This window comes from Emys orbicularis, chromosome 8 (genome assembly GCF_028017835.1).
Source record: "Emys orbicularis isolate rEmyOrb1 chromosome 8, rEmyOrb1.hap1, whole genome shotgun sequence".
NCBI classification, from domain to species: Eukaryota; Metazoa; Chordata; order Testudines; family Emydidae; genus Emys; species Emys orbicularis.
In genome coordinates this window covers 104,757,519-104,779,155 of record NC_088690.1, presented here as the reverse complement: position 1 = coordinate 104,779,155, position 21,637 = coordinate 104,757,519, and the positions used below count along the sequence as shown (strand labels likewise).

The window sequence follows — 21,637 nt, the reverse complement described above, 5'->3', positions numbered from 1 at the left end:
TCAGTTTCTGCAGTGCTAAGCTTCCATTTAAAAATATTCCCCTAGCCTATCTACTTTATTGCAAATTGAAACTTATGTTTCTGACGTTAGACAGCTCCAGCATCTCTGCTGCTGCTCATTGCTTTGCTAAATACCAGCACAGTAAAATTATCCAGACCTGTTGGTTCACTGTCAAGAATCATGATGCAGTCAAGCTGCTGCTTGGGAAAGCTGAACAGCAGCAGAGACAGGCTTTAAAAGAAAAAAGGTCCATAAAATGAAGGCTATAGGAGTAGAATAGTGGAGGACCCTGATCTTTCCCCAGCAGCTAAGAAGCAGAGGTGGGGGGTGGGAAGAAGGGTTGACTGCCTTCCCCTTTTAGAAGGTGGAGGGAAGTGGAGATTTAAATGCATGAAAACTACTAGCCAGAAGCAGATATGAAAGATGGACTTTCTAAGCATGGGTATAAAGCCTCACTTTTCCAAGCAGTGGGCAGAGTGGGCTGGATGTCTTTCAATGCATTGTCCTTGTACCTAGGTGGTCTGTGCTCACTAATCCTGTTTTTCATATTTACTTCGGCTGGTAAGTTTAGTCCTCCAGCTAGGAGGTGTCTGGCACATCTGTAATGCTCACTGCGTCCATATTGTTTCTGGTTACTTGTGCTGATTATTAAAACTAAGGTAGCACATGATTAAGCTTCGATTAACTACTGTGTGAACAAACTGGATTATGCATATCTGTTGTGTGTTGCTGCGTGTGAGCCAGGTTGATGGAAGCATGAAGTTGGTTCTTAAAAGTCACATTTGTTTTATCTTGATCCTGAGAATCTTTCCAAACTAATATTTGGACTTGCAAGTATTTTAAAAAAATTAAAACATTAAGGACCTTACAATATTTTTCATATTTTTAGATTAACTGCTGAAGTACTGATCGAATTCTGCTCTTCTTCAATGAGGAACTACCGGCTGATCTTCTGCCATAATCTCAAACAACCGTAAATGACAAAAGAATGCTTGGTCAGTGAGGGCAGCTGGCGTAGAAAATATTTTTTAAACTTGGGTGTTTAAGTACTGTGAGGTAAGTTTCCTTACACTGCTATTAACAGTCTTGCTTTTTAAAAATTGAAGTAGGAAAGTTTGTGGATTCTGATCTGCCTGGTGCATTTCAGTGTGACAATCCACTCATAAAGTAAGGATAATCCACTTGCATGTAAAACATACTTTTAATAATAGTCTGTACATATAGTATTTTCCAATGGGCACTTGAGTGGCCACCTGAGTCTAACCAAGCATATTTTTTCTTTTGCTATTCTTTCTCCAGAAGAGGGCAACTTCCTCTGTTATAACAAAAGTAGCTTATTTTGAGGCAACTCTGAAACAATAGTATGCACCTATTTTATATACATCTTTCCCAGTACTTTTTAGTGTTCTTTTAAGACACCATCCTTCTGTGCCTTATTGGTCAAGGACTCAACTAAAGGAGTTGGATCAGTAGCTGCTCTTTAGGATTGAATTACACTGCCTCCACAACATTTTCAATCCCTGTTAGATCACTAGTGGAGCAAAGATCAGCAAGCAACAACTGGTTTTCTGCATGGTAGGAAGAATGCTACCACTAGGTCATTGGTCAACCTGAGAGATCTTTTTCATGGGAATTTTCAGTAAAAATATTTTGAGAGCGAGACAGGCATTAAAAATTTGTTTAGAAATTGGTTTAAACATTAAAGCCTTTTGCAAATACATTTCGTGGAAGCTGAGTTGCATAGGCTGCGGTGTCTTCAGATTCCGTAGAAATTCTGGTGGTATTGCAGCTGTAGAACACCAGATTTTAGCTTTTCATATAGCTCCATCTTGCATAGTTACGTTGACAGAACAAAACTAGACAAGACTATTTTATACTGGCAGGTTTTGGTAGTCTCGTCCAGCTGTGTTCCTCTTCATCAGGTTTGGTGCATGGAAGTTCAATTTAATACACTCAGAAAATTCTCTGCGGTGGATTGTCCAAAGCTTACGAACAAGCTTAGTTAGAAATAGGGTGGGGAAAATCAGACTTAATCTAAAGCAAGTTGAACATTACTTGAATAATTGTCCAGTAACTGGAATTTTCCTGAATGTCAACCAGCTTTGCTGCTGATTTATCTGATTTGATTAAAACATATCTACAGAAATTAAGGATCAAGAGGAACAATCTCCATATGTTCTACTGTGCTTGGATCAATGATCCTAATGAAAATGTTTCATACTTGTGATCCAACAGAGATTGGAAAGTATTTAAATACTAATGAATGTACTTATATGTAAAATATCAGTGTCTCATTTTCTTAGTCTTCTAGTCCCATCGTAAACATTTTCTTAGTTTTAATTCCTTTCATTTGACAGAAAAGACAGCTTTGATTTTTGGCTGCAAAAAGATATGAGGAAGAGCTCCTCCCCTTCCTTGAGTAACTGCAACTCTGTTCTAGCTAACAAAATATTTGGAATTCCACTTGATGAGCTGCAGCAAGAAGGGCAACCAGACAATGAGGTTCCATTCATAGTCCGCCACGTTGTGGACTATATTGAGGAACATGGTATGTATTTATCCTCTGTATTTTAAATGAGGAACACGTCTTAATTGGTTTTAATTAGCATTACTGTTTTTGTGTTTTATTCTGGCCTTGAGAAACTATTATGGTTTCATGGGTCAAACTTTTTTTTAGTTTCTAATTTCCGTGTTGTATGTGTTTCACTCCTTTACTTCTGCAGTTACATTTGATTGAATTCATAGTATTTAGAAAAAATGGTAACCAACCAAGTACAGTACTTTGTAGGAAATTATCTCTTTGGGCTGGAGAATGTTTTATCTGGCTATTGTACTTTCAAATAAGGTACACGCATGTTTGGGTGTCGGTTTTCAGATAAATTTTACAAAATAACTTGCTTTTCCATTCTCTTGTAGATTCATGATTAAACACATGCATTTTACAATTATCAATTGTAATTCATAAAAATAATGGATTTATAGTAAACATCAGATAAAACAAGAGTTGGGACTGAATTTATTTTTGCAACTTTCTACTGATTAGGAGGTCTGGAACAAGAAGGACTTTTTCAAGTCAATGGGAATGCTGAGACAGTGGAGTGGCTTCGGAAAAGATATGATAATGGAGAAGACGTGGACTTGGTTAAAGAAGCAGATGTACCCTCAGCTATTAGCCTTCTTAGATTTTTTCTTCAAGAACTTCCAGAGCCGGTGATCCCAGGCAGCTTGCATATTCATTTGATGCAACTTTCTCAAGGTAATGAGAATTATTTTGAATAGGATTTGGGTGGTAACAAGTGGCTTTAAGGCATCATTCAATAAATCAAGAGGTTTAAGTGATTTCTAAGATTTTTCTTTAGTGTTCTATATGTATATCAATACACTTTTATTTTGTATGTAATTCTCCTTTCCAAGTAAATAGGCTCTGTTCAAATAACTATTTATGGGCTGAGAGATGGAATTCACCAATTGCTTGCAGGCAGACAGTTAAGCAGCCACATAACCTTCATATCAACCTTTTTCCAAGCCCCCCCATCATCCTGTGCATGGATTTCTGGGATGTTGGATATGTAAGTTTGGACAGGGCTACTGAATCCAAACAGCCCACTCCTCTGGACTCGATGACCTCTCGAGGTCCCTTCCAGTCCTAGAATCTATGAATCTATGAATCATGATCAATTTAGAATCAGGATGGAACCCTTTTCTCTTCTCCCCATCCCTGCTTCCTTCCCACTGATCGCATGGGGTTTGACCACGCTCCTGATTTAGGGCTTTAGTGACAAGGAGGTGGAGTCTTCAGCAGACCCTCTTTAGTGGGAATTTTACCTTTTTAGTGTATTCTTCAGTTACATTCCATTCCTGTAGAAGGTGTGGTGGTCAGCATGTAACGGCTAATTTTATTTTATGTCCGTCATAGAACCCTTTTTGTTCCAATTGCCACCTATATTTGCCACCTTTTTTAATTCCCAAATTTTGTCCATATGTATTCACTCTCCTGGGTCTTGGCCTTTGCTGTGTTGTGTAGTGTTGGAGGAGTTAATTCATAACTTGACTAGTAAAAGCTTTTGTCTTGCAGCACTGCTATTAGTAACACATTGTGCGTTCCTCAAAGGGTATATAGGCATAGTTGTACCACACCTTGTAACATAACTGGTGTTTCTATAGTTCCCAATGTCATCTGTAGGAATTTGACGTGATTTCTCACTGTTGTTTATCCTTGTTCTTTTCTAGTGTGATTTTTTTTTCTTTTGTAAGTTTGTTATGTATTCTGTTAGGGTAAATTAATTTAAGTTTCCATGTTTGAGTTTAATGCTATGACAAGCGTAGGCTTGACAGCTTTCATGGCAGAAGCCCTATTGGTTTATAGTGGGATACAGCATGGGGCAGGGTTTTAGGTCAAGTTTCCCAGCACTGTTCTACCACCGTGTATTAATGCTGAAGGGTGAGAAGGTAGTTCAGTTTCCATGCCTATTTAGATGATACCTTCACTAAAACGTTGAACATACATTGGTTATCTGGATAGCTGTTTAATAGAAACTGCACACCAACTCATTTCATATAGGATGCCAGTATCCCTGAGATGATCATAACTTTTGGCTACTAACAATCTGGGTCAGATTTGAATGGATGTCCTAAAGATGAGGCACCTATAATACCATTCCTTTGAACAACAGTCCCATAGTAATAATGAGAAACTGAGGTGGACAGCAGTAAACTAAATTTTATTTTTACAATGACTGCTATTTTGTCTCAATGTGTTAGCTAATCTGGTGAAGTGAGAGATTAGCATAGTGGTGAATCACATGATTTGGGAAGACTTGAGATATACCTTGTGGATTCTTATTTTATTTTATTTATTTATATTTTTGCAAAAGAAGATTCCATAACAAAGCATTGTTAAGTCACAGGGGAAAGATTAGTGGCTATAGTTCTGTTATCTAATACAGCTGTCCATCCCAGTTTCTCATTGTTTCTCTAACAGAGTTGAAACTCTTCTCTCTCTCTCCCCCCCTCCCCCCCCCCCCCCCCCATCATGGGCCAGATTTTGGAGGGATTTCATCTCAGGTTATGTGGTATATGGGCTATTTTCAGAGGTCATAATTCCCATCCTTATATATGTTTGGGATCCTTGTATGTCTTGACCTTCCCCATTCCCCATATCTTGTGTAAACTTTTAAGGGTATGTTGTATTACAGGATATTTGGTACTTAGTTTATTTTATATTAGTACACATGCATGAGAATTGTATGTTTAAGATGAAAAAAGTGCATAATTTTCCCCTTTTTAAAAAGGGGGGGGGGAGTGATTTCATGAAGCTCTTGAAAGTGTTTTTTGTTTTATTTCCTGGATGTAACTAAACACACCACTAGGAAATACAACATTTAACTAGAAAGATTGATTTCCTCTTTTTTAAGTTGAAGGTTTTTAACAACATTTTTATCATGCTTTATTTACATTTTGAATGTCTAATAGAACCATATCTCTACTTCTTAATTTCCAGGATTATAAATCAATTACAGTTTAGGAAAGGGAATGACTGAAATAAGTAGGATTATCAGAAGATGTTAGTGGCTTTTGGTACATGGTTTTCTGTAGCATCCTCGCTCTTGAACCGGTTCACTCTGCTCTGTAGGTTGTTGTAAACATAACTTGCAGTTATATAACAAGGTGTGGCATATATACCCTTTAAGGCTCGTTCTGTGCAGGCCTAATGGTGGTTCCTCGAAGGCAAGTGTCTTTACTAATTGAAGTGTGAATTTGACCCTGATGCCATAGGCCATGTGTCTCAGAAGTGTGTATCCATGGCCTACATTCAGAGGACTTCACTTACAGATAAGTACTTTCTCACTTCAGGTCTTTGACTGTGTTGTTCAGAACTTAAATTTTAGACAGACTAACACATTTTTTAAAGGGCAAAACCAGTTGTGATTGTTGTGGGAAAGTGTTTTCTTCTTTGCATTGCTCTGTTTCCTAAACTTAGTCTAAAGTGAAGTTGACTGTGTGTTATATGTTAAAAGAAAGTATTACCACTTTATTCAGCTCTTTGTTTTACTGCACCGATGAGATTAATTTTTCTTCTGTAGCCAGTTGCATATGGGTTCAAATCATATAGGTTTACCACTCCCTTAACCATTTTCATTTTCCCCAAATGGAAAAATCCTACAGAATTACCAAATGGCATCACTGCACTTATGCTTTTACACAATAGTGCTTTCTGCTTTAATTTTTGATGTTCCAGACCAATGTGTTTGGTCTATTTTATTTTATTTTTTTGTCTTGCTGACCGAGTGTCCATTCATTAACTTTCAGACAACTCCTCTATTTCCCTACCCAGAATAGAAAAGGCATAGTGAGTTTCTGTCAGAGAAGAAAGAGTACCCTGTTTTGGTCCAAGATGTGACCCATTCTGCTCCTCCTCCTCCTATATGACTTTTCCTATCTGTAAAAGGAGTTTCCCAGCAATATGGAACCCGCTAGGGTTTTATATCTTGATGCTGATAATTAGTTGTTAGACTTCATTGTGATTTTTAAAATATTATAGTTTCTTGTTTCTAATTGAACTTGTCCACAAGTGTTTTAATATTTAAGGAAGAATACATCTGAATAAAGGGTAGGAGCTAGCCGGTAGAGGGGAGTGCAGCTGGGTGAGTGTTTTTGGGGGGGGGAAATACCTTGGAAGGTGGTGATTGGACTTGCTAGGTAGAATAATTAAGCAGCAGAGGGGAACACACTGGTCCAGATTATCACATGCTTTGATGCAGAAAGCCAGTTTACAGTAAAGAAAAGTCACCTGACAGCATCACATAAATGTAGACTGGAGACTAGTATGTTTCAGTGTTCTGGTGGCACCACTATATGAAGAGGAACTGTGGAGGAATATGTGAAAGTTCTTGCTGAGAGAGGTTGACATAGTAAGGAGGAAGGACAGCTACAGAGACTGAATTGAGAGAGAGAGGAAACAATTGAGAAATGTTATGTTGGTAATAAGGATGGAAGATGTAAAAGTGCCCCTACCCCATCCTCCACCCCAATTTGTGGGATGGATTTCCCCCCCCCCCCCTTCCATTTGGAAGAGCATGGAGTCAGAAGTCCTGGCGTAGCAAATGAAATTCAAATCCTGGGGTGGCAGGTTGTAAATTGGTATATCTGTTTGAATTTCAGAGGTGAAATGGCTTAGTTTTAGTCAAAATTTGAGATACATAGTAATATCAAATGTGAAAAATATCTGAAATATATTAATTTAGATTAAAATCCTTTCATTACATTTTACAGATTATAATAACGAAGATGAATTTGGAAGAAAGTTGAGGTTCCTCTTGCAGCAGCTTCCGCCTGTTAATTACAGTTTGTTAAAGTTTCTGTGTAGATTTTTAGCCAATGTAGCATCGCATCATGAAGAAATTTGGTCTGCGAGTTCTTTGGCTGCTGTCTTTGGTCCAGATGTTTTCCAGTAAGTTAATTTGACAAATTCATTCCATCCTTTCTGTGACTCTGCATAATTGCTGTATTATTCTAGTTGTATCATTATTCATAAGAATATTGTCTTATATAGTGTATTTATACAAATAATATTTAAAATAGTGTAAAACATAGGGAGGGAAGTTGTTTAAGTTAACTCTGATTGCATAGTAGTTGTTTCTCTGTATCAGGAAAGTGCCATTCTTTACTATATAAAGATCGATTTTTAATTGCAATAGTTACATAAGCTTGTTTAAAACAGCCTTCAAGTATAAACTATCCAAAACAAAATCGTAATGCCCCTTCTTACAATGCATCCCTTGCAGGCAGAGCTCATATGGAACATCTTTGAAGTTGGGACTTAAGATTGTAATTCTGTGTGTTCAGAATATGAAACAAGAATCAGTGTAAAGACTAAAGAATGGCTGTCTAGTCGATCATAAAAGCCATTCACAGGAATTTTTTGAGAATTAGGTGGTTTTAGTCTTTAAACTAAGATAGTTTGGAATCTTTATTAGCATTTACACAGATGTGGAGGATCTGAAAGAGCAAGAAATAGTTAGCAGAATAATGGCGGGACTTCTGGAGAACTACTATGAATTCTTTGAAAATGAAGAGGAAGATTTTTCATCTACTAATGATTTAAGTTCAATAACTGAGCAGGTGAGTATATTTAAGTGGAAGTATTCTGTCACTTTAAACTTCTGTTACAGCAGTTTGTTTTTCTCAAGATGTGTTGGAATAAAACTAACTTTAATGTACTGTTGAATATAGCCTTTTAGAGTGCATACCGTTAAAACTTTATCTTAATTCTTTATTTTTTAGTTAAAGTAGCTATGTTTGTGAAATGATCCGTTTCACAGCTCGTATTTATAGGAGAAGGGTGCACCATAGAATTAGAACTAAAATAATACCTTACCCTTACGAAGAGGTGGGTCGTGTCATGTTGAATGAAAAATATAAAGCATAACTAGCTGTGGAGCAGTAATGCTAAAGAGCTGGAGAGCTAATTAGCAAATGGATTCAGAACCACAAAGTTAGTGATTATGTTGATAAGTGTGTGGCCTCAGTGGAACTCAGACCTGGGTTCTATTCCTGGCAAATGATTTCCCTTCTTTGTGTCTCAGTTTCCCTCTCTGTAAAAATGGGGATAATGATACCTCCTTTGTAAAGTGCTTTGAGATTGAAGAATGAAAAGTGCTGTGTAAGAGTGAGTTGGTGGCATTATTTTTTATTGCCCAAACTTGCAGGGCCTTATGCTCCGCTTGATGGCGCTACTGTGTTTTTGATGTGACATGATAATTTTTGAACTTTGTATCTAATCAATTCCAAAATCTCAGGGAATGTTATAGTCATTGCTGGGCAGAACCCTATTGATTTTTGGAGAACATTGGAAAAACGAAAGAGGAAAATGTGGGCTGTATGGAGCCCCTGCTATCTGGTTAGCAGAGCTACCAGTTTCAACCACCTTTGTAATTCTTGATTGAGGGCAGCTGTTAACCTATTTCAACATACCAGTACTCCTCATCTTAACTCTGCCATCCTCCCAATACAGTTGAAACCTTGAAAGAGAAGTCAGAAGAATAAGAGGAACATGAGCGGGTACACGCAAAGCCCCTAGCAATGGGGTTAAGAAAGGGAGACCCTGGTAATGGGGGGGAAAGGGGGTTAGGGTTAGCTATAGTAGGAAGCCAATGGAGGACCCTGGTATATGATGGAAGGGAGAAGTGGAGAATGGAGGGTAGGGGGAGAAGGAGGTTGCGTAGAGACACTGGCTTGAGGGTTGTAGTGCAGCGATTTACTGAAACAGAGAGGTATGGGAGCTTGGGGGTGGGGTGGGGGGTATGCATGAGCTTGTCCTGCAGAAGCAACAACTTGTGCAATTTCTCCCCCTCCTCCACAGTTCACGTTTAAATTTTTTGTGCAATTTGAATTAACATACTCTCACAGCTATTAGTCTAGGCTATCAGTCAGACTCCAGAAGATATCCCTGCACTTTGTCTGTACTTTGTTCACAGCTAGACTATCTTGAAAACATAAGGGCTAAAACTTTAATTTTAAAGAAAAAATGTTAAAATCCGTTACGAAATTTTTCAGCTCTTGTTGGATTCTGCAGGTAATGCTCTAGAATTGAAAAATACGCCAGGCACTGATCAAGATTTATTACTGTGATGGTTCTTGGGGTACCCAGGACTGCGAGTCACCTTGTTAACCCTCTGCCTCCAGTGTGAGGGAGTGTGGCTTGTGTTTAACTCGTTATCAGATTCCTGCTGCCACCCAGCTAATCAGCCACCCGAACACTCTTCTCTGGGCTATGCCAGCCCTTACTTTGCCTTGCAGGTTAACAGTAGATGCACTCTAGTACCCCATAGCATTTCTCCTGTAATGTTCAGCCCCTTCAGAATTGAAGAGTCACAGAAATACAGGTCTGCTGTCCCCAGAGGAACAGGATATACACTAGCTTATATGATTCAACTCAGGATCAGCACCTTGCTTAATATCACAGCTCTTATTCTGGTCTTCACTATAAATATAAGTTTATTTTCAAATATTCAAGTGATAGTGAGTAAGAATATTGGAAACAAATGTTTACATATAAAACAATCATAACACACTTTGTAGAGACTAAACTTAACTAACAGGTTAACTTCCCCTGTCTAAAGAAGTTTTTCATCCCCAAAGTCCTCTGCAGCATTTCAACCAAGGTTGGCTAAGATCCCATGTTCATGAATGAAAACGCACTGCCTGTTTACTTCCTAGATGCAGGATAAAGGGGTGTGTTCTTTGTCTTCTGCTTATACTCCTCAAAGTTCATTGTCTGTACTCAGAGGCAGGATAGTCACTTGTGGCTTAATTTTCCTCTGTGCTGCTTTCCTGCTGACTTCACATCTTTATTGACTTTGTATGTAATGAGTTACTCCTTAGGGCATTCTGCGCCAAAAAAATAAAAATACTGTGCACAATATTTTAAAAGTCTGCAAATTTTATTTGTCAAATAACTGAGGAGGCTCTAGCATGGCATTGGGGAACACAGGCCACTGGCTGCACAGAAGTGGGAAATCACTGTGCAGCTTCCCCCCCCTCTCCCCCCCCCAGGACACAGACTCAGTGGTGAGGCTGCACCCAACCCCATCACAGCGCAAGGACTGGGCCTCCCCCAGAAACATCCCAGGGGCCTGCCCTTCTGTGCCTGGTACACCAGGTGGGGAAGGCAGGCTCAGCAAGGCAGGATCCAAGTGTGGAGGGGCTTAGTGGGGGATGGGGGGGATCCAGGTGTGGGTTGAGAGGGTTCTGAGCAGGCGGCTCAGTGGGGGATCCAGGTGCAGAGGGAATGTGGATACACAGGGACTTGTTGGGGGTTTCTGGGTGCAACGGTAATGGGACTCTGCAAGGGGGTCCAGGTAAAGATGGTTGGGGCTCAGCAGGGTGGGGGGGTGGCTGGGTGTTGAAGGGATAGAGCTTGGCAGGGGGGGTCTCAGTGTGGGGGGCTAAGTGGGGGGTCCAGATGCTGGGGGGTGGGGCTCAGTAGGGTGGGGATCCGGGTGCAGAGGGAGTGGGGCTCGGCAGGAGGGTCTGGATATGAGGGGGTCTGGATGCACAGAGATGGGGGAGCAGCTCCCTGTAAAGGGATCCCTCCCCCTGCCACTGAGGAGTGATGAGTGCAGGAAGCAGGGTTGTGGGGGGGGAGTTTTCAGAGCTTCCTGCAGCTGGAGGAGAAATCTAGGGTTGGGTCTAACCCGGCCTTGGATGCTGTGCAGGGGAAGAGGAAGTCCCCCTCCTCCCCAGCCCAGCCGGGACTAGCAGCTGAGCTTGGTGCAGGGTAGGAGCCACCAGCCAGGTCTTCCTCAGTCCTGCACCCTACCCCACAGTTATTTACCTCTCTGGGCACCTGAAACATACTGCTGGGGAGGGTCGTCTGACCACTCTTGTGACTTCCCTTTGCTTCCCCATCAGAAAGTCATTTTTCTGCGGGGAAGCAAAGAAATCTGCGGGAGACATAAATTCTGTGCATGCACAGTGGTGTAGAATTCCCCCAGGCATAATGGGTATCCATTGTGTTGGCTTTCAATGCTTAATTAACATTTCAACAGAGACTCAGCTGAATTAATATCTCTTGTCGGACAGAAAACCTATTTTTTCCACCGGTGCTGTGATACACAATCTAAAAACATGTTTTCAGTATATATATAGAACTCCTTATATAGTATCTGTATATACATTTCACAATGATATTAATGACCATTGTGACCCTCTCCTTTCGTTTAAGACCTCACATGACATTGTTTGGTGAACTAGAATGTACATACAAAGAATCAGGACATTCCTGTAATTCCCTTGCCAGTTGGCATTGAGGGGTTCTTGAGTCATTAGTACTGTATATCTTTTGATATTAGAACTTTGTGGTTTCGCTTTACTACAAGGACTTAACTTTCAAAACTCTGTGCCCAAAAAAGGGACATGCACAGACAATTGGTACTCAGGTAACTTGGCATATAGGTCTTTTACCAAGTTAGGTATTAGGTGCACCTATGCATAAATCTTTGAATCCTTCTGCAGATCTGGAGAAATGAGTGGGGTGGGCAGAGATCCAGCTACACGCTTCTTTTTGAGAACACATAAGGGCAATTACAAAAATATGTGCTCATTTTTAGGTTGATTTCATTGTATTTAATTTAGGATTTAGAAGGCAGCACACCTTGTGACATTAGGAAAAGTGTTCTAGCGGGTCCTGGAAAAAGGTGAGCAGATTTAGGCAAATTGGGGAGGGAGTGAAACCCTTAATTAGCCTTGAGGTTGTGAGACCAACTTTATTTTGTACCGACAACTCCATATAATTTGTAACTTAAAATACTTATTGGAATTAAATGTAGGGAGAGAGACTACAGGTATAGTCCATGGAAAAGACAGACTTAAAAATAGGTGGCGAGTCAGTGAGACAGACACAAGACTGTTCCAGATGACAGGAACTAGGTTGTTTTAGTAGGAGAGATTGTGCCAATAAAGAGAAGGCTGGTGGGAAAAGAGACTAAGGGTATGTCTACACTACGAGAGTAGTTCGATTTTAGTTAAATCGAATATGTGGAATCGATATTACAAAGTCGAACGTGTGTGTCCACACTAAGGACAGTAATTCGACTTTGTCAGTCCACACTAACGGGGCAAGCGTCGACATTGGAAGCGGTGCACTGTGGGCAGCTATCCCACAGTTCCCGCAGTCCCCGCTGCCCATTGGAATTCTGGGTCGAGCCGCCATTGCCTTCTGGGTAAAAAAATGTGTCGAGGGTGCTTTTGGGTAACTGTCGTCATCCAACCGTCACTCCCGCCCTCCCTCCCTGAAAGCGCCGGCGGGAAATCAGTTCGCGCACTTTTCTGGTCAGTGACAGCGCGGACGCCACAGCACTGCGAGCATGGATCCCGCTGTGACCATCGCTGCAGTTGTGGCCGTTGTCAACGCATCGCAGCTCATCATCGACCTTTCACTGAGGCAGATAGAGAGAAATCAGGCGAGGAGGCTACGGCACCGGGGTCAGGACCTGAACTCCGAGAGTAGCACACGCCTGTCTGAAACCACGACACCCAGTGCCGAGGACATCACGGTGGCAATGGGTCTTGTGGATACTGTGGAACGGCGATTCTGGGCCCGTGAAACAAGCACGGACTGGTGGGACCGCATAGTGCTTCAGGTCTGGGATGAATCCCAGTGGCTGCGAAACTTTCGCATGCGGAAGGGGACTTTCCTCGAACTTTGTGAGTTGCTGTCCCCTGCCCTGAAGCGCAAGGACACCCGGATGCGAGCAGCCCTGACTGTCCAGAAGCGAGTGGCCATAGCCCTCTGGAAGCTTGCAACGCCGGACAGCTACCGGTCAGTCGCGAACCAGTTTGGCGTGGGCAAGTCTACCGTGGGGGTTGTTGTCATGCAAGTAGCCAAGGCAATCGTGAAGGTACTGCTGTCAAAGGTAGTGACCCTGGGAAACGCGCAGGCCATCATAGATGGCTTCGCCGCGATGGGATTCCCAAACTGCGGTGGGGCTATAGATGGGACTCACATCCCTATCCTGGGACCGGACCACCAGGCCAGCCAGTACATCAACCGAAAGGGCTACTTTTCAATGGTGCTGCAAGCACTGGTGGACCATAAGGGACGTTTTACTAACATCAACGTTGGATGGCCGGGCAAGGTTCATGACGCTCGCGTGTTCAGGAACTCTGGTCTGTTTAGAAGGCTGCAGGAAGGTATTTACTTCCCGGACCACAAAATAACTCTTGGGGATGTGGAGATGCCTACAGTGATCCTCGGGGACCCAGCATACCCGCTAATGCCCTGGCTCATGAAGCCCTATACTGGCGCCCTGGACACAGAAAAAGAACTGTTCAACTACCGGCTCAGCAAGTGCAGAATGGTGGTGGAGTGTGCTTTTGGCCGTCTCAAGGGGAGATGGAGAAGCTTACTGACTCGCTGTGATCTCAGCGAAACCAATATCCCCATTGTTATTGCAGCTTGCTGTGTGCTCCACAATCTCTGTGAGAGCAAGGGGGAGACCTTTATGGTGGGGTGGGAGGTTGAGGCAAATCGCCTGGCTGCTGATTACTCCCAGCCAGACAGCCGGGAGATTAGAAGAGCCCAGCGGGACGCACTGTGCATCCGGGAGGCTTTGAAAGACAGTTTCCAGACTGAGCAGGGTCACCAGTGAATTTTAAGTTTGTGGACTCAGAACCTGAACTTGCCACCGTTTCTTTACCCAGTTACCGTTGACTATCCTCTCCAGTTACATACCCCCTTCACCCCCTTCCCAAAAAATAAAATCTGTTCTGTTTTGTTAATGAACACCGTTGTCTTTATTACTGTTTTTGCGGGAATGTTTTAAACCTGGGACGCAGACTGTGGCGGGGTGCGGGTTTACTGTTGTGATGCAAATGATGCTTCTAAACTCCAGGAATGACGGGTTCCGCAGCGGTGGACTGGTTGTTTCAACAGAGCCTGCCAGCCCTCCTGGGCGGGACAGCGTGTATGTGTCGGCTATGTGACTGTCTGGCAGGGGGAGGAGGGTTACAGCTCCCCTGCTGCGGGGCTCTGTGATGCATTAGATCTGTAACTGCCCTCCCCCGCCACAAAGTCACAGAGCAACCCCCCCCCCCCCCAGAACACGAAAACCACCTCCCAGATTGAACAGGGTCACTAGTCACTGCACTGGGTATGTGTCCTGATCCTGGACCTGACCCCGCCTCTGTACCCTGGTAAAGGTGACTGTCCTGTCCAATTACCATGCCCCTTCCCCTCGTTCAGACATACTCTCCTCCAAAATAAAATCATGGAAACAGTAATTAACAGCAACGAATATTTTATTATGAACCAGACATGAAACGTGGGGGTTGAAACTTGCACGGGGGCTTCTGTGAGGTGTGTAGGAAAGGACTTTTAAAATTTTGGGGAATGAGAGCCTTCTAGTGCTAGAGCAGTCTGCAGGGGTTGACTGAAAGTTTTAACGGCCCTTGCCGCCCCTCCTTCTTTGTACTTTGGGTGAGGGGGGTGTGGGACTTGGTGGCGGGGGAGGGCGGTTAGAGATAGACTGCAGCGGGGCTCTGTCCTCCTGCCTCCGGTCTTGCAGAACATCCACAAGGCGCCGGAGCGTGTCCGTTTGCTCCCTCAGAAGTCCAAGCAGCTTTTCAGTAGCCTGCTGGTCCTCCTGACGCCACCTCTCCTCCCGTTCCATGACTGCTCGGTGCATTTGGGACAAGTTCTCCCTCCACTGTGTCTGCTGGGCTGCCTGGGCTCGGGAACAGCTCATTAGTTCTGAGAACATGTCCTCCCGCGTCTTCTTCTTCCTCCTCCTAATCTGCGCTAGCCTCTGGGAGTGTGCTGACAGGCTGGGTTGGGAGACAGTCGCAGATGTGTCTGTGTGAATGGGAAAAATGGAGTGAATTCCTGAGACAGATAAATGAAGTTGTGTACAAAGAACCTAGTCTTTCTCTGTGAACAAGACCATGCACTGCACCTCTCACATGCGCACTCAGGACAAGGTCGAATTTTCGGCCATCGCCTTCAGTACCTGGGGTCCTGCAGTGGTCTTGCAGTTATCTGAGAAGCGTGGCAGGACACCTGAACTTCTGTAGCGTGCAATCATGGTAAGCCGTAGACTTCTGGCTGCTTAAAACTGTACTAGTAGCACTGGCCTCCTTTCACATTGAAAGCAATGCCAGTCTCTGCTGCCAGCAATCAGGACAGCATGAACTATGCCCCTGTCCCACCCCCTCGCGGCTGTTCCAGGGAAAGATCCCTGTATGCTGCCCCTCTCCCTCCACCGCGTGGCTGTAAAGCAGTCCCAATACTAACATTCCCCTCCCTAATTCAAAGCAGGGCGTAATGAGCGACATCACCCTGCTGAGGATCTCGGAGTCCCAGAGGGAAAGGATGTTTCGAGAAAGCCTTCAGAAACCAGGGCCGTTTGCCGCTATGCTCTGCAGGGCGATGATACCAGACTATCTGATGGTGTCGTGGCGCGGTAACGTGTCCTACCACGGAGGGCCCACTAAGATCGCCCTACCCAGGAACCTGATGAACAGGCTGGAAATGTACCTTCTTGAGACCTACGAGGAGTTCTCCTATGAGGATTTCGCCTCCATCCCCGGCCATATTGACCGGATTTTCGCGTAGGTGCACTGGGACTAAAGAGTGGAGCGTCTTGGGCAGCATAATCATGACTTACCGGACATTGTAAAAAAAATTTTAAATACTTGGGACTAAATTGTGAAGAGCCTAAGGCAGACAAATCATGAAAAACCCTTTGTTACGATTGTAAATATTCCAGTTTTTTTGCAGATAATTGTTTACATGTTTAAGCACTTGAATAAACAGCCATTGTTAATATTATAAATATTCCAGTTCTTGTAAAAATAAATGTTTAGATATTTAAAGCACTCACTGCTTGATCCTTCCCCTGATTCTGTCTCCGGGGTAAGGGATGGGGACGGTTGGTAGGGGATCTCGGTAAGGGTGATGAAGAGCTCCTGGCTGTCGGGGAAATCAGCGGTGCCAGCGCTGTCGACTGCCTCGTCCTCCTCATCTCCTTCTTCATCTTCCCCGTCCGCTAACATGTCCGACGAGGAACCTGCCGCGGACAATATCCCATCCTCAGAGTCCACGGTCAGTGGTGGGGTAGTGGTGGCGGCCGCACCTAGGATGGAATGCAGTGCCTCGTAGAAACGGGATGTGTGGGGATGGGATCCGGAGCGTCCGTTTGCCTCTTTGGTTTTTTGGTAGCCTTGTCTCAGCTCCTTGATTTTCACGCGGCACTGCGTTGCATCCCGGCTGTATCCTCTCTCTGCCATGGCTTTAGAGATCTTCTCGTAGATCTTTGCATTCCGTCTTTTGGAGCGCAGCTCTGAAAGCACGGACTCATCGCCCCACACAGCGATGAGATCCAAGACTTCCCGATCAGTCCATGCTGGGGCCCTCCTTCTATTAGATTGCATGGCCATCTCTGCTGGAGAGCTCTGCATCGTTGCCAGTGCTGCTGAGCTCGCCACGCTGTCCAAACAGGGAATGAGATTCAAAGTGCTCAGACAGGAAAAGGAATTCAAATTTTCCCGGGGCTTTTCCTGTGTGGCTGATCAGAGCATCCAAGCTCGGACTGCTGTCCAGAGCGTCAACAGAGTGGTGCACTGTGGGATAGCTCCCGGAGCTATTACCGTCGATTTCCATCCACACCTAGCCTAATTCGATATGGCCATTTCGAATTTAGCGCTACTCCTCTCGTTTTGGAGGAGTACAGAAGTCGAATTTAAGAGAGCTCTATGTCGAACTAAATAGCTTCGTGGTGTGGACGGGTGCAGGGTTAATTCGATGTAACGGCGCTAAATTCGACATAAAAGCCTAGTGTAGACCAGGCCTAGGTCCTCGATGTAGTTTAGAGATGATATAAGGAGAGCAATTTTGAAGCATATTCTGAAATGAATGTGGAGGCTAAAGCACTTGTTTAGCAGTGGGGATGATGCAGTCTTGATATGTAGGAGAAGGCAGCATTTTACATATTAGAATTTGGCTAGCTGAAACGGATGGCCACTGAAAAGAGAATTTAATAAGGGTATAAAATATGTTGGCTTGGAATAGGGTTTTAGTAGGGGTGGAGTGGTGATAGGCAACTCTGTAGATATAGATGGAGGAGGAGGAGGAGAATTCAGTGTCAGGAATGACTAGGGAATACCAAATTTAGGCATAGTGGAGGCAATTAGAATCGGTCAAGATGAAAGGCTGAGTCATAAATTTACCTAATCAAGAAGATGGAGTGTAAAGTTATTAAAGGTGTCAGATATACAGACCAATATAATGCAAAAATTATAACTAAAGTTTGAGTTATTTATAAAATGGGGGAGGGAGTACCTAGAAAGGAAACAGTGCTGAAAATTGACGCTTGTAGGACTGCATGGAGTATTTGTATCTAAATTGAAGCAAACCTTTTTTTTAGTTTTACCCATCACTAATTTACTAGTCTGCTTACATCTTTTTTTATTTTCCCCCTGAAGTAGCAAAATTCTTAGCTTTTTAGTTTAGAATCTTTCCAAAGAACTACTGGAGGCATTCCATCAAGAAGCAAGTCTTACTATTTTTCTTTTATATAGAATCGAAAGCATACCACCATAATATATCAGTGATGCTCTCGAGAGAAGTAATCCTGTATAGTTTTTCCAACAACATGTTAAATGGTAACATTAGTGTACTGCTTAGTGAACTTCCTATTTGTCTTAGAAGCTACTGGCTGCACACACACACAACGTTGTGATCACCAGCCAATCAGTAAAAGGTTCCTTGCCAATAGTAAACACCATTGCATCTAGGTGTGGTGTTATGCAAATGAAAAATGATTTTTAGTCAAATTCCAATGATGATGTCACTTTGCTCCAAGTTCCAGCAAACGACATACCTGCATATTTGCCCTTATTGAACAAATGCAGATCCACTTGAGCTGCCGTCCCAAATATTCTTATGTATTTGATCCATTCATTTTACCCATCGTGTAAATGAAAAACTGGCTGCCAGTCATTGCTGTGGATACACTCACATTTTACCACTGATTTGATAAGTTCTGTTAATGTACAGAAGAGCGAGATAGTTAAAAAAAAAATTAGTATAGTCCCATATAAAATTTAATAACCTCATAATTACTCTCCTCCTTACTTTCCACATAGTAGCTGTTCAGAATAAACTTAGAAATTTGATTGATATTTGTTCCTTAATGAAACATTTTCACCTATCATATGCATATGTGGATATTGAAAAAAATCTGTTTTTGAGAGAGTCATGAAAATATTTGGGGGGCAGAGAGACACGATATTATGAACTTAGGAAATAGAAAATTAATGCATAGTAATAAATATTGGCATTAGTTTGTGATTTGATTGGGCAAATGTTTTGTTCAACTAACTCTGAAAATCTAACCCTGTATATTCAGTTCAAAAGAAGTAACTGTGTCTTTGGATAGGGGTTGACAGGGCTGTTTTTTAAATATGAAATCGCTGTATCAATCGAGTGGAAAAAAGCAGAAATTCTTTAAGAGCAAGGTTTACGTATTCAAGTATTAGAAAAGCCAATAGATTAAGATGTTCCAGTCTTTAAAATACAGCAAGTTGCACCTGCTGCCTATTTATATTCACACTTAATTGCCAGATTTTAATATGCTCATCTTATGCACCTGGAAAGAAAAAGAAATTGGTTAGGGTTCCTTGATAACCTGCTAAATCACAAAACAGACTGGGCACAAATCTATGCCTTTATACTATTGCACTTGAAATTGGTATTACAAAGGGTGCTCACTATTTTGAAATCCTTAGATTGAAGGTACTATAGAAGTCCAAGCATTTCTAGGATTTTCAAGTTCTTTTCAGACATCTAATGAATAAATCTTGAAAAACCCTGTGAAGTAGGTAAGCATTTTCCCATCCTCATTTTCGAGGATGGGAAACGTGGGCGCCGTGTCACATTACATCTGTGGCAGATAAGGGAATAGATACCAGATCTCCTGACTCCTCATCCTTTGATTTACTGCTTTACAGTGCTTTCTTTCAATTTATATTCTAATGAAATTTTTAGTGGCTTATTTAGCAGTGGAGACTGTTCTGCATTTATATTTTTAAAGGCGTGGTTTGGGCTGCTTCCTTTCTAGTTTGTTTTGTAACTTTTTAAAAAATTTGAAAAGATGTTTTTCTCTTAAAGTGTTTTATATCCCATAACACCACATATTTCCAGCTCTGTAAAATTATTTGATTTTTTTTTTAATAATTATCAAAACCCTATTAATCTTTCTGTAGATAAATGAGCTCTTGGAGGAGGAGGAAGAGGATATAAAGCTTGAGCAAACTGAAGAACTTCCAGAAGATAGCACAGAGAAACCTGAGGAAAGGCCAGATATGGTACATGATATGACAGAGAGCATCTTGGACTCCAGCAGTGTTACAGCATCAACGAGGTAGAGATATGTTTCCCACAGCATCATCTAAGCTTCACATTTTTATGGTGGCTTTTTTAATAGTTACATTTGATGACGTTTTCTTGTTGAAACTTCAGGAATTTGATATTCTTTACACTTCATTTAGTTTGCAGTGTGTATGAAAGGAGACTTGAGATTCTACCAGTTTCTACCGGTGGTAGTGGTAAAACTTGGGGGGAATGAGAACTTTTCCTACATTTTCAACCATAATGATTTTATGGAACTAAAGTTAGGCTAAATTCCATAAATCTGGGGGGAAATGGAGGGAAATTGTAAACTAGTATTTTCAGAGTGAATGTTTATTTGAAATGGTTTGTAAATTAAAAATCTGAAGTTCGATAGCTTCAAATTCATTCTGCCCCGTTTTTTCTTGTTTATTTACAACATCTGTATAGAAGTATGTGTTTGTATCTGTTAAATTATTTGAAAACCAAACCTGACTGCATAGTGTGTAAGAAATGCCAGGTTAATTTTTTGTCCATATGATTGTGGGGAGAAGGGATCCAATAAGGAAAACTATTTCCAAGGGTTTGTTATAAATAGCTAAAGTGTTTTACAGGTATTTGCAAGTGGCTCATCTCCCTCTTGTGCTGGTCTATGTAGAAGATGACAAACTATTAGTGCTATCAGTTACTCCAGTAGTTCAAGTAGCAGAGGGCTGTGTGGTGGATCTAAAGGTTTTTAACCCTGCTAATGAACCTTGTCAGTGTCAATATGATGCTACATGATGGAATTAGGTTTTGTTTTTTCAGTTTGCTTTTTAAAAACCTAGGAAATTGCCCACAAATGATGTTAAAAAAATGTTAAGGTTGCAAAATCAAGCACTCAAATGCTAGGAAATGTCAGAATTGAGATTTTCTTGTATGTATACATTATACAGACTTTCCATGATCACATACTGCATTTTTTTTCACAGGTCCCTGCCTCATTTGGGTGCAGGCTGGATGGTGCTAAATTAATGAGCAGCTGTTCATTATTTCATTCTTGTTCAATGTATGGCCCTCAGCCTTATTTACTGCATGCTGTAAATACCCTGCTGTGTAGACAGAATTGTTAATTTCCTCATTGGCTTTTATATGGCACTCATCCTATAGTAGCCAAGGGCTTCACAAACAATTAATAGTCTTCACAAAACCTGTAGGAGGTGACCATTTTAGGAGATGGGGAGCTGAGGCACAGAAAGTTTAATGTCAAAAGAATCCACAGATTTTGGATACCCAATCTGAGATGCCTAGGACCTGATTTTTTCAGAATCCTTAGCATCATATAGCACTTTGTGTTCAAAGCACAGCTCCCATCGACTTTACTTGCAGCTGTGAATGCTTTGTACTTCTTGAAATTGTGCCCCTGGTCTTAATTTGGATACCCAGAATATGAGGAATATGCAGTTGGTGGCCACCTGTGGAAAATTTGGTTTAAGTGACTTGCCTCACATAGGAACTGTGTGGCAGAGAGAGAATCTCATTCTCCAGGGCAGCATTCAACTGCCGTACCATGAAACTATTCTTTCTCTTCCTGCAGTTCCCTGCCTCATTCACTACATACCTTCCAACTTCAACAACAGAGCCATGGCTGTTGTTGGTAGGATCTTCCTTTATTATACATCACCTATTCCTCCTGAGACCAAGTCCCTCCTGCACACTGAATGAGGTGGGAGTCTTGTCGAAAAAATAGTATATGATCATGTAATTAAAGAC

General features: G+C 42.1%; 1 protein-coding gene across 1 annotated transcript in view; it reads left to right on the top strand.

Moving 5' to 3' along the window:
• Positions 1-21,637, top strand: part of FAM13B (family with sequence similarity 13 member B) — an 82,179-nt gene that overhangs the window by 15,433 nt on the left and 45,109 nt on the right. Inside the window, exons 2-7 of the mRNA XM_065409044.1 lie at positions 890-1,056; positions 2,358-2,548; positions 3,044-3,256; positions 7,273-7,450; positions 7,977-8,121; positions 19,762-19,919. Coding sequence (XP_065265116.1) covers positions 2,392-2,548; positions 3,044-3,256; positions 7,273-7,450; positions 7,977-8,121; positions 19,762-19,919 — 851 coding nt within the window. The 5' untranslated portion in view covers positions 890-1,056; positions 2,358-2,391. The remainder of the gene's footprint in view (positions 1-889; positions 1,057-2,357; positions 2,549-3,043; positions 3,257-7,272; positions 7,451-7,976; positions 8,122-19,761; positions 19,920-21,637) is intronic.